Raw genomic sequence first — 13203 nt, forward strand, 5'->3', positions numbered from 1 at the left:
CTACTCGGAGCGACATGTCCTCCACTGAGCGTAACTTGTTTTTTGAATAAACTTCAGGGAACAGCGCTTTCGGTCGGAAGAAAACATTTCCCGGCTCAACGGCTGGCCGATAAGTCTCCTCTAGACAGGCGGCGATTATAATTCCGATGTGCATTCGGGAGTGCACTGGGGAGTAGCAGTTCATTAGGGTGCGGCAATGGTGACTATGCCATCGAAGTGTGTCTGCCAGCGTGCGCTTTTTTCTGCGATGAATATTCAGTATATTGCCTCTGGATCAAGGAAAGAGGTCTAAGAGTTCTTAGAAAGATACTTTTTACATAGGGAACTCGCTCGGAAGTAGGTCTGAGTAACGCCCGCGTCGTTATATGCCATAAGCAAGAACCTATTTCGCCTCCTATAGCCACTTAAAGCGTTATGCAGGTACGCCATCCTCTTGGTATATTGTCGATGGAATTATCTGCGCGATGGGCCGCTCCTCTGCAGGCTTACTACAAGAACACGGTAATATAATCATTTTATTCTACATGGGTTCTGCATTGTTCACACCACTATTCACTATTCGCTATTGGTTTTCGTCACGCTTCGTCTTCGAGTTTAGTTATTCGCTCAATCTTAGCTGCAACGATGGCTTGGCGTCCCTTCATCTAATGACGAACAGCGGGGAAAAAGGAATGCGGAATAGAATGTGGTAGAATCGTCGTAGTGTGTGATATTTTTAAGTCTGAGCTCACTTAAGTCGAACTACCAGCTTATTTGCAACGGAATTTCTTTACCATATATATTATACATATTAAACAGGCTTCGCTCATTGAGAACTCCGCGAATTCGAGATACCTTTTGCTCTCCTCTAGATTCAAGTTAAGCTCAATCGGCTTATCATACCACTCAAAGCCCTGCAACCACTTTTTTCTACTGGTGGGCAAAGACAGAACAGGATATCTTGGGGAAAACATCCGAAAACTTAGTAAGGTTTTAACGTAAGCCGAGTAGATATGCGAAAGTCTCTATTAGCTCTTTTCTTTCTGACACCTGCAAGTGCACTCTTCCGCATCATTTCTCGCTCTTCTTATTCACAACCTCTGTCCACTCGGCGGCAGCTGGATGGACGTCCTCCTTCCATTGGCTACTGTTGGCGCGGCACTCTTCGAAACTTAGCCGAGCTTCCTACCGTTGCCTGCATCTTGCGCTACGCTCCTCCGAACTAACCCGATCTTACCCGAGCTGCAGCGAGGCTACACACAAGATTTTTGGTTGGGTTTTACTACGTTGAGTAGTTCTTTCGCACTAAAATGAAATTTTATCTCTTTGTGTCAGGTAACTGGACGAAGTGCCCCTACGCGAACCAGTTCCAGTGCAAGGATGACAACTGCATCTGGAACACGCTCATCTGTGACGGGCTGCTCAACTGCCTAGACAGGTCCGACGAATACGAGGCTACTCACGCCGTCTGCAGTGAGTAGCAAGAAAGCGCCATGCGTTCCTCGAACGATAGCTAGAAAAAGAATAACAGACAAGAGAGAAAAATATGTGCAGAGCGGCCTACATTCAGAGTCGTAATGGCGCTGCTGCAACATTCCACGTAGTGCGATGCAGCATGTAGTTACAAAATCTTTCGCCGCATTCATGGATGAAGTGGCGAGAGTAGTCTTGCCCGTAACGCGACCAGTGCGGCAGTACACCGACTACAAAGCACTTCTTGGTATCAGCAACACACAGGGCAAGTCCTCAAGAGCATTCTAACAAGATGATTAAGTTTTCAGGCACGGACTTGAGCTTTTCAAATAAAAATGTATTTTACTAACGAAACGAGCACAGATACTAAGCAAATATTATGCAATAAAAAATTTAGTCATAGCCCCATGGATTTCATGGGGTCAATTCTGGCGCCCATAATCATGCTGGAATGGTCCCCAATCGTCCCCCGTTGAACTCAGTAAATTTCTTGTAACTTTTTTTCATGTAGACGGGAACAGTACAACTGTCAGACCTCACTGTATATAACGGGTGATGTTTTGTGCGGAGAGTCGCGCCCCGAAATAGTTTTTCAGACTCTTGACTAAGAGCAAGCGATATCGGTAGCCATTTTTTAGCTAAGAGATCTCGCAAATGCGCTGCAGTCGCAGTCTTGCTTTGAAGCCACCAAACATCAAAGAAAAAAATTCAAAGGCACACCAAATAATACAACGTGTTGACAGCGCGACAGCACTAGAAGTTGTTAATCCTTTTGCCGGAAGTGAGGTCAGGTATGGTGACATCACTTTCCTCTAGCCAGCCAGTGTGGAAACGTCACTGCACTCCATTCAACTGGAATCATCCGACCAGGTGACTTCACTTTCCATCACCAAATGGGGGAACTTTATGACCACACATTTTTTTGCCGATGAAGCTTTTAATACGTACGGACTGTTTTAACATGTACGTACCGATGTGTACTGGTATTCCTTTTCTCCGCATGTGATTGAAATATGGAATCAATTGCGAAGTGACCTTGTGGAGCAGACTGATGCAAAAAAGAATTGTTAGGCGTGGAGGTGTTTTTGCGGGAATGGTGTGGAAATTCTCTTTTTTTAAACGTAATTTTTTGCACTGAGCGTTAAATTTGTAATTTTATTGCTATGTTCCCCCCCCCCCCCATTGTGTTGACCCTCATCACAGGTTAACGTATAAATACAAAAATAAATATTATTATGTGGTTAGCCTTGCTAATCCATCTGCTTGAAAGACATAACCTCCGGGACACGGGGTTATCCTCCTGGTTGACGCAAAAATCTCCACTTACTGCGTACTGCCGCGAAGCCTCATCGGCTCATTCTGCCTCAGGAAACGTCACTTACGCATCAAGATCCTTGGACGGAGTTTCACCTTTTAGAGGAGAACCTGTAACAACGTGCTAAATTTATAGATTGCTAATGTCGGCGCATGTTTCAGTACAGTCCGATCGATTAAATATTGACACATATCTAGTGAGTCCGTAAGGCCATGGGCGAAAACCGCGTTGGCGGCCAGAGATGCGGCGGCACCAACTCTATGACTTGCAAACTCCGAAGTGCAACAGGATAAGTTACAAAGTTTCAATGACGGAACGAACCTGCGTCAGCAGGATTCAATCCACGTCGACGCGTGCATTCGAGACGATGTTCGATACCGTCGCCGCCCACTGAGCAAAGGCAATCTCGTTTAACGAACCACCCACCTTACATGTCACAAGCGACTAAAGCAACGACGGGCTTGACAAGCGCTTGAGCGTGCCGAAAGGCTCAGCCTACGAAACACGTCCACAGGAGGTGCGTCACTTCATTAGCGATTCATTAAAAGCACTTCCGGATACTTCCTGGATGCCTGCAACAGCTTATGGCCCCCATGGCACGTGGCGTCTGTTACACCCAGCTAATAATGCGTGTTCATTAGGGAGCTTCCGGGTGCGTCCTTGAGCGCCTTACGTTCTGATACAGGATGCAGCGTATAGCACCGCGATATCCCTGGGAATCCTCGTGAAACAAAGAAACAAGACGTAACTACCATGAAAAAAATACCGCAGGATGCAGCGCTGTCCCGGGGGTCCCTTTTTACGATTTTTACCTCATTTTATGCTTCCTAATTAGGAAAGTACTCCAACACGCCCAACATACAGTTTTCAGTATCATAAAGCAGCTCATGCATACACACTCCTTAGGGAAACTTTACGGCCACCCAAAGTAAGGAATAATTATGGACGACAACTTATTGAATATCAAACAGCTAAACTTCCTAACAAAATACATGAATTAACCGATCTGAGTGCTAATGTCTCTAAGAACACGCTTAAAGCTCGCTGCTCGAAAATAACTTTGAATTCAATTAATCTGCCATGTTTCTGTTCATAGTTGGTATTTTTGGGGAGTGTATTATCGTTTTGAATCTTGCTGTTGTGTGTTGTTATTATGATGTTGCTATCATGTTGCTAAACCTGCAAGAACCATGTTCAGAATTGTGTACATTTGCTTCTTTGTATTAAGTATTCTGTGTTGGCATGTACGGTCTATTGTTTGCTACATGCGCGTTTTTTTCAGTTGCATAAGTTATTTACCCTTTTTTTTCCTCAGTGCTGTAACATTTTTTTTATTTTCCCTTGAAGATATTGGTGCGGAACTTTTCGCATAAATCTATGTTAAATGACTGTTTGTGTTACAGTTAAAAACTGTATGCGGGGCAAAAACCATCGTCAGGCGTTTCACCTTTTGCTCTTGCTCCTCTTTCTGTATCAGAAAGGAAACAAATAAATCAAATCAAAATAAAAAATCAAGGTGGACACGAAGCAGGCGGTAGACTGGGCATTGGGTGTGTATGGCATATGTTCAAGGAATGACAGAGGGTAGCTTGTCTTACCGTTCGCAGAATGAAACAATTTACGAACAAACAATACCCTCTTCCCCAAAAGGAAAAACAAGAAGTGTACTTGGAAGAGTGCGAATGACATGACTGAAAATGAAATAGGCTTCAAATAGTGCGCGCAATCTGGTATCGCGCGGGTTGTGAACTTCCTGGGCATGTAAGAAGTAGCAACCATAGCACGGTAATGTCTCTAATTTGCCTAGCCTTGAAGATGGTTGGTTGGTTTATGGGGTTTAACGTCCCAAAGCGACTAAGGCTATGAGAGACGCCGTAGTGGAGGGCTCCGGAAATTTCGACCACCTGGGGTTCTTTAACGTGCACTGACATCGCACAGTACACGGGCCTCTAGAATTTCTCCTCCAAAGAAATTCTAGCCGCCGCGGCCGGGATCGAACCCGCGTCTTTCGGGTCAGCAGCCGAGCACCATAACCGCTGAGCCACCGCGGCGGCCCCTAGCCTTGAAGAGAGAAATGAGGAAATTAGTAATGAAGTCCACCAAACAGTTATTGACAGGAGAGTAAGGGTCTCGCCTGAGAACAGATATTCCGCTTCAACCCAAGACGACGTCCTTGAGTGCTCAAGGATTAATGATAATCTCACAGGTATTACAGAGTACGCAACTGAAGTAGGAAAATGGCAGCTAGAGAGGATACCGGTAGGCTCTCTCAGTAGGCGAAAGATCTTGTTGAGGAAAGCCAGCGCTCGGAAGAATGTAACCTCATAAACAGAATAAACCTGGCAGAGCTGTAAATATTAACCGATAAGCGTAACATAACCGATGTAGGAAATTATAATATTCAGAAAATTGAGCATGTTTCAAAGAACAGAGGGGGCCTGAAAGCAGTTACGAGAAAACTAGGCGTAGGCAAAAATCAAATGTACCCTCCAAAAGACAGAGGCAATTGTCTTTGCCAATTCCGATAAGATAGCTAAAGTAGCAGAAGAACACTACGCAACCCTATACAGTGGTCGCAGTAATCAGGGCGGCAGTGCCAGTAGTAGTTGAACAGAGGTTTTGGACGTCCCGCTGGCAACGAAAGGCGAAAGAAATAATGCCTTAATGTAAATAGGAAGACGGAGGTAGGTACCGTGGATCGAGTAGCTGCATATTTGTTAAGAAGCAGCTAAAAAATCTTGCCACCCTTTCCATGCCGTGGCTCATGACTTGGAGCATTTTTTACAAATTATTTACTAATCGCCTATCGAATTAGATCAACCTTGGCCTTTAGTCAACCAAAACATCAGTCTGGCTTTAAAAAGGATAGTGACCCAAATGCCGTATTCGCACTAGCATTCAGCGAATAAAAAAAACAACAGAAGATAACCAACCCCTGTATATAGTCATTATATATTACAAGAAAGCATTTGTGGCAGTTCAAATTTCAGCATACATGTACCCATTCAATGGGCTTGGGCAGGGCATGTAATGCGAAGGCAAGATAACCGGTGCTCCTTAAGGGTAATGGAATAGATTCCAAGAGAAGGCAAACGTAGCAGGGGGCGGCAGAAAGTTAGGTGTGCGGATGAGATTAAGAAGTTTGCAGGGATACGGTGGCCTCAACTCTCAAAGGACTGGGTTAATTAGAGAAACATCGGAGAGGCCTTTCCCCTGCTCTGGGCGTAGTCAGGCTGATGATGATAATGTAGAATCGGCATATCCAAAAGTACTGGAAAATTTCTATAGCAGTTGCACAGCGGCTATATCACCCCGCAGAAAACGTGATGATATACCACTTAGGAAGAGAGTAAAGAAACTACACGCGTTCTCACTAGTACTGTTCAGCGCACCTTTGCAGGAGGTATTCCGACAAGTGGATTGGGAAGAGTTTGTGATAAACGCCAATAGAGATTATTTAACATCTCCGATTCGCTGATGCAGTTGCCTTGCTATGTAAATCAAAGGCTGACCTGCAAAACATAGTCGAACACCTGGACATGCAAAGCAGGATGGTGGGTCTAAAAATTAAAACAATAATACGAAAACGCAGAAGTAATGGTCGGCAGTCTTGGAAGGGCAGAACAGTTTATGATAGGCAGCGAAGCCTTGGAAGCTGTCAGAGATTACTTCTACTCAAGTCAGGTGCTAGATAAACTGGACCCCGAGTGTGCAGAGTCTGGGCCATGAGTCGGATATAACTCCACAACAAAGCGGTGAATTCTCTGAAAGGAGACCCTCCAGCCATTGGCGTCGACCGGTTTTCATGAGGGTGAGGTTAACCACCTTAATCCATGATTAATTCTCTTCTATCTATAAGCCCAGTGGTTGACTCTAGCAGATGCAAAGGGGTTAAGCGCTAGTTTAGGACAATCGGGTGACGCGATTGTCTTGAGGCTCTTGCCTGAGGGGCATTTGCCGCATTGTTCTTTAGTCCTAAGCTTAGGAGTACACGAATGGGGTGGAGAGCGTTTGGGCGACACTCTCAGGTGATGAACAGTAGGTTACCAATACAGTTTACCAATAATAGCTTACCAGTATCATTCGCCTATATATAAAAGCTGTATCCCATCGAATATAGATATTTTGCACTGCTTACACACAAGGCTTCTTCTATACTTACGGAAGATGCCCTTGCCTTGCAGTGGGTGTGGCCGGGCTGCTGCTGCTGCTACTGCTGCTAATGATCATACCGGTACCCACCTAGAGCCTAGAAGGGTGCAGATTAATGAAATGGGAGGACCCTAAATTGAAGACAGCGAAGCGTGCTATGGAATAAAGACTACGGATGTAAGGTTAAGAGACATTAAGAGAGCAAAATTGGTCAGGGCACAAACGGAAGTTAATGATAGCCTAGTTAAAATTAAAAAGAACGATTGGGCATGGGCAGGTTTGTAATGATAAAGCAAGATAACAGTAAAGATCACAGGTTCTCTACCTTCCTTCTTTGCACCATAGGTGCCCCGCCAGAGACGGGTGGTTTCAACTTGAAGACTTGAAGACACAGGGATAAAAATAGGCAATAACTGAAGATTTATATACAGCTATTTACATTGCATATACAAGTTTAGGTACTCGAGACATTAAGTAGCAAAAGGACAAACAACAAAAAGGTGGATCTGGCTAATACTAGGGGAGGCCCCTAACTCGGCGTTGCCGAAGATGCGTTGCATCTGACCTTAGCGCAGAACCCCGCTTCCAGCTCCGGGGCCCGGTTTTAAAGCCCTAAAGGCCCGGCCCACATTTCGTGGCTTCCAATCATGTTGTGCTGTTAACATCATTGGTTCTTCAAGGGCATGGCCAGCCCTCCGGCTTCAACAAGGTAAAGCACTCTCTCCACCACAAAATAAAAACAAACACAAATAGACATTCGTGCCAGCACGTGCGCGAAACGGTACCGCGGGGCGGGTGGACACCCGTACTTCCTGGCGCGTTCGCGAGCGGCCGCGTTCCGAGAAGGGGACGCTTCGCTTTGAGCGCTCCCAGCCGCGTTCCTATGACACCCGCGAACGCTACCGATACCTTACACGCCCTTCCCAAGATTCTACAAAGGGCTCAAATGCCACTTTTAGAATTACAAACAAAAGGGATCGGTGTCTGACACGAAACTACCCTTCGGGTGACATAACATAAACAAAACGTACACATTCAAATGCGCGTTTCACACCTGTAAAACGAGCGCATTCACCGAAGTCCAAGCTGTCGCGCTGCGACCAGTTGCACGAACAAAACCAAAAACAACAAAATGCACACGGGCACCAACACAACATCACGCAAAATGCACACTTAAATACACACAGTGGCATGCCTGCCGTGCGTCGTAACACCGCGTCCAAGTTGGTGGGTTGCACCCAGTTCACCACCACCAAGTAGACACCCTCGTCCTGCTCGCGGACGAGCACACGCACACACACAGACACTCGCAACTTGAGCGTTCAGTAGCACTCGCACGACGTCCGTAAGTGGCCACGTGAGCCTCCTTAGTCGCACCGAGCGTCCTTGTGTGCGTTCGAGCCACTACGCGTCTCAACACAATTAACGCCTAACTGCCACTCGGCTCATTAGGCTGGTGCCACAGCAGGGCAAGAATTCAAAAATTGCTGCCGTCCAGGATCGAAAACAACGTCCTGATCCTCGATAAGTCCAAATCTTTGACCCCACGACGCACCTGAGGGCCCGCTCTCTCTGGCACGCCGGTACGAGCCGCGCGCTGCATAAGGAGCATAGCCCCTGCCCTGTCTAACCGTACCACTGACGCCGGTTTTGCTACTCTTGATCTGGCATACTGCAGCACGGAACGTACTTCTCCACGCAGCGACTTTCAATTTAAAAGCTATGCGCCTGTCACCTGGCACTTCGCCTCGCTTAGAGCCGTTTGCTACGTTCCTGCTCGGGCAAACACTGACGTTGCCGTTCCCTGCTTGACAGGCATTTGCCGGTTTCGTGGCATTGTTTAACTCTGGGGCTGCATGAGCCCCCTCACAGTCATTCGGCCTGAATTTGTCTTGTGGCAAGCCGCCACACATTTCTCTGCCATCAGATGACCTGATCGGACGCACATCGGGCGCGTTCGACAACTGGACGGCGCTGCGTTCCGTCCCGATACTTTTTCCACCAGAGATTCCAGTTTCGCGGAAAGCTGGCTCTCTTTTTACTTCTTCCTGGCTATTTTTCGTTCGCTCTTTTGATGTGTCGGAGGTCACAACCTCCGTCACCGAGCCTGCAGGAATTAGATCACTCTCCTGCTTGGTTTCGGACAATTTGGTCTCGACTGGCCCTAGACCATCAGAATTGGGCTGCTCTTTTTCTTTGCTAGCCGCCTGCAGTGGCGAAGCTGTGATTCCTTCAGAAATCTCGTTTTCGCTCTCTGCGGCATTTCCCAACAAAGAGGCGTCCGCGCATATCGGCTGATTACCTACAGCGACCTGACTGTCCTTTCCTCCACCTGTGCTTGAGCAGGATAAGTCTTTGTCTTCCAGCACAGGCGGCCTCATCTCTCGGGACTCGGAGAAGTTCTCCGTGGCTGATTGACTGGCTCTTCTGCTCTCCTTGATCTTAGAGATCTCGAGCTCTACCTGCTGGCGTCTTGCTTCTATAACCTTCAAGACATACTTTACATCCTGAGGTTCTTCCTCACGAAGCAGCGCCTTTCCGCCATTCACTTTCGCGAGTTGAGCCTGAAGGTCCGCTAAGCGCGCCTTCGCTAACTCAACCTGGTACCTCACATCGAGTGAGGGCCGGCATGGATAGCCCTCCATACCGCCGTCTGTACTCCTCAACTGTCCTACCGGCTCGAACACAGGGACGTGAACAATGCGACCAAGGAAACTCACGGTTTCGATGCGTCGATCCGCATTGCCCGCTCCTTGGCGTCGGAGTCCACCGCCACTTTCACCGCACGCTGCGATGAGCTGTCGGACGCCGCTGGTCCTGTGCCCGCTGCTGTCGCCTTGCTGCGACCCGCCGGTGACCGTCGAGTTCTCGACGCGCTGCCTCCTTGACCGGACGCAGTCCCGCGTCGCTGGACACCTGCCGTGGTCCTTGCGTCCTTGCCGCCGTCTCTCCGCAGGTCCTTTCTCGAACGCTGCTGTCGCCTGACCGTCGCCTTTCTCCCTGCCCTCAGTCTTCCTCCTGCGCCGTCTTCCGATGGCCGCAGGATCCTCGTCGACTGCGCCAGTAAAGATCACAGGTTCTCTACCTTCCTTCTTTGCACCATAGGTGCCCCGCCTGAGACGGGTGGTTTCAACTTGAAGACTTGAAGACACAGGGATAAAAATAGGCAATAACTGAAGATTTATATACAGCTATTTACATTGCATATACAAGTTTAGGTACTCGAGACATTAAGTAGCAAAAGGACAAACAACAAAAAGGTGGATCTGGCTAATACTAGGGGAGGCCCCTAACTCGGCGTTGCCGAAGATGCGTTGCATCTGACCTTAGCGCAGAACCCCGCTTCCAGCTCCGGGGCCCGGTTTTAAAGCCCTAAAGGCCCGGCCCACATTTCGTGGCTTCCAATCATGTTGTGCTGTTAACATCATTGGTTCTTCAAGGGCATGGCCAGCCCTCCGGCTTCAACAAGGTAAAGCACTCTCTCCACCACAAAATAAAAATAAACACAAATAGACATTCGTGCCAGCACGTGCGCGAAACGGTACCGCGGGGCGGGTGGACACCCGTACTTCCTGGCGCGTTCGCGAGCGGCCGCGTTCCGAGAAGGGGACGCTTCGCTTTGAGCGCTCCCAGCCGCGTTCCTATGACACCCGCGAACGCTACCGATACCTTACAATAACTTATGGTTCCTAAAGGTGCCGGACCAGATTACAAGAGATGGTAAGCGCAGTACGAAGCGTCAATTAGATTACGAAGATTGAGGGGAGAAGGTGGCCGCAGCTGGCAGGGCGCCCTAGTTATTGGGAGAGGCTTATGTCCTCCAGTGGGCGGAGGTAATCCGATCGTGATGGAGACAGACGAACGAAAAGACAAGAAAGGCCCTTTCAATACTGCGGGCTGGGATAAAGCGTTCTAGAGGCTACATGGCCTGGAGGCCAGCTCGTTCGGGCACTCTTAGCAATGAGCACAAAGTGAGTTCTAGCTGCTAAGACACGAGCAGCTGTGGCGCCTCCCGGCGGCAGATCCAGTGAGACGCAAACAAAAAAAGGCGTGTGCAAGAATAAGGAAAACATTCGCGCACGCTTTGCCTCCACCTTGCCGAGACCGGTAGCGCCGCCATCAGGCCCAGGTGCTTTAGTAACAACCAGAAATGATGTTGTAGTTGCTACGGAGGGGTAGCTGCTCTTTGACTTTACAACTACTGACGTCCAGGGCCTCTTCTTTCGATTTTTTTGTCCGATATTGACAGTACTGGCCACCTTTTCCGTTCATGGTTGTTCTTACTTACTATGTACCACACTCTATCACGAGAGGGCGTTGAACTAATGCTACGTAGTTATTTCACAGCAAACGGTGAGCAGGAGCCGTGGTACTTTCTGAGCAGCGGCGGAGTGTCCAGGCGTGTTTTTTACGCGACATTCGTACGCACATATTGCTTCCTTCGGCACGTAATGAGTCCGGTATTTTTTTAATAGTGAGTGGTAAAAATCTTTCAATAAATATTTAAGGCGGCGAACTGGGTGCAATACAATATTTTCGTTCACATTTTCTTTCTTTTTCAAACATCGTCTTTGACGGCTTTGGAGAGGCAGTTCTCAAAGTGCACGCTAGATCTCACGACAGACACATGTAATCAGAAATAGTGATGACCTTACATCAAAGCAGTTCTTGTAGCTCCCGCGTAAATCAGAGAGTTATCTGAGAAAAAGTGGGTACTTCTGGCAGAAAACGTATAGGTGACTGGCAGGTCCAGACGATGTGACAAAAAAAACCTACATGACAGACATCCGGAGAAGCAAAAATAGGAAAAGGAGAGGAGGGCAGATCTGGCGAAATTCCCGGAAGTGGACCGTGAAGTTTGTCGTCCATATTAAGGTTACCGCAGGGTCATAACGAAACGGAGGCATATCACTGGGAACCAGATCCTTCTCCGCAATTAATTCATTCGGTTCGTCTTAAGGAAGAATGCTGTTCATGTTTAAAATACAAAAAAAATAAGGATTATACTTACATGCATATACAAAGTTTTCTACACAGTGTGACATTGATTTTTACTTAATTCATCTGAATGCCAGAATTTGTCAGGTGAGTAGAGTAAATTTTAAGAATAGCGTAGTTTTCTTCATGTTATAAAGATGAGATCAAAAATGGAGGACAATCAGATTATTGCAGTCAATAAAATATGTATATGGTATTAAGCCGAAGAGTGTACCGCAAGCTGGTTGTTTTGTAAGCAATACTTTATTTGCTCCATTTGCTACACAGCAATAAAAATAGTTTTTTTCCGGTATGAAGTAGGCTCACATGGTCCTAAACAAGCAAAACCACTGCTGTATTAAGCGCACCCCTGTAAAGGTTACGAATTCCCACAATACCCAGACCTGTGCCCATAACGCCTTGAAGCGCAGAGCGGTTACTCGGGACAGAAGTAAGCGTCTAATAATGGGGTACCATGCTGTAATCACAAGAGCCCATCCTCAGCAAGAAGGAATCATTTGTAAGCTACAAAAGATCAAAAAACGAAATTGAGCTGTCGCCACCTTTAGCAAAAGGAGGCTGTGCTAAAAACGTATTTCTAACATTGTAACGAGTTAATATTAATTTTGCGTTTTCTGTTCCTATACTTAAATACCAGAATGATTGCTTTCTAAGTATGCTATGAGCGAAAATGAGGACATTGTTAGACTTTTATCTAAAAAATAATACCTTTCGCCTGTTGACTCTATTTCTGACGTTAAAAACATACAAAATTCAGTATGGCTTATTTGGCTTAAAAGGAGCCACATGTGAGCGATACCGCACAATGCGGCTTTCAGTAGTTCGGCGGCGCAACGAATCACTTTGACGCCCATGCAACGGTTTGGTTAAAGACCCTTTTCCCGAGCGTTTCCAACCCAGAAAAGCCAAGCGCTGTGTCACGTGGCATCTAGTACCCATTAGAAAACAGGTGGGTACTCGGCGGCACTCGCGATCGAACCCACCACCTACCGAATCTGAGGCGGATATTCTACCACATCACCACCGCATAGAGGAGCCTCCCGAGTGCTTACATGTATCCAGAATCCTTATTACGAATGCTGTCCTCTTCCGTCAATGAATTTGGGAGGCTTAGTGGAGGCTGGTCGTAACGTGATGATTGTCTGCCCCGCTAAAAGTTTCGATAAGCCAAAGGACGACAGAAAAAGAAGTGCCGTAACTGTTCCCCGAAACATGGTTTCGAGCACCAGATTGTTCTATGGCGGCGTGAAGTGTGGAGCAAATGTTTCCCAGGACGGTCCATTTGT

The 13203-nt window shown here is 47.2% G+C and overlaps 1 protein-coding gene across 1 annotated transcript in view; it reads left to right on the top strand.

Annotated features, from left to right (window-relative positions):
* LOC149329878 (uncharacterized) overlaps nucleotides 1–13203 on the top strand; it is a 55259-nt gene that overhangs the window by 16392 nt on the left and 25664 nt on the right. Inside the window, exon 4 of the mRNA XM_089559316.1 lies at nucleotides 1315–1452. Within this exon, the coding sequence (XP_089415442.1) occupies nucleotides 1315–1452 (138 nt within the window). The remainder of the gene's footprint in view (nucleotides 1–1314; nucleotides 1453–13203) is intronic.

This window comes from Amblyomma mixtum, chromosome 9 (assembly GCF_055824585.1).
Source record: "Amblyomma mixtum isolate Tamu chromosome 9, ASM5582458v1, whole genome shotgun sequence".
NCBI classification, from domain to species: Eukaryota; Metazoa; Arthropoda; class Arachnida; order Ixodida; family Ixodidae; genus Amblyomma; species Amblyomma mixtum.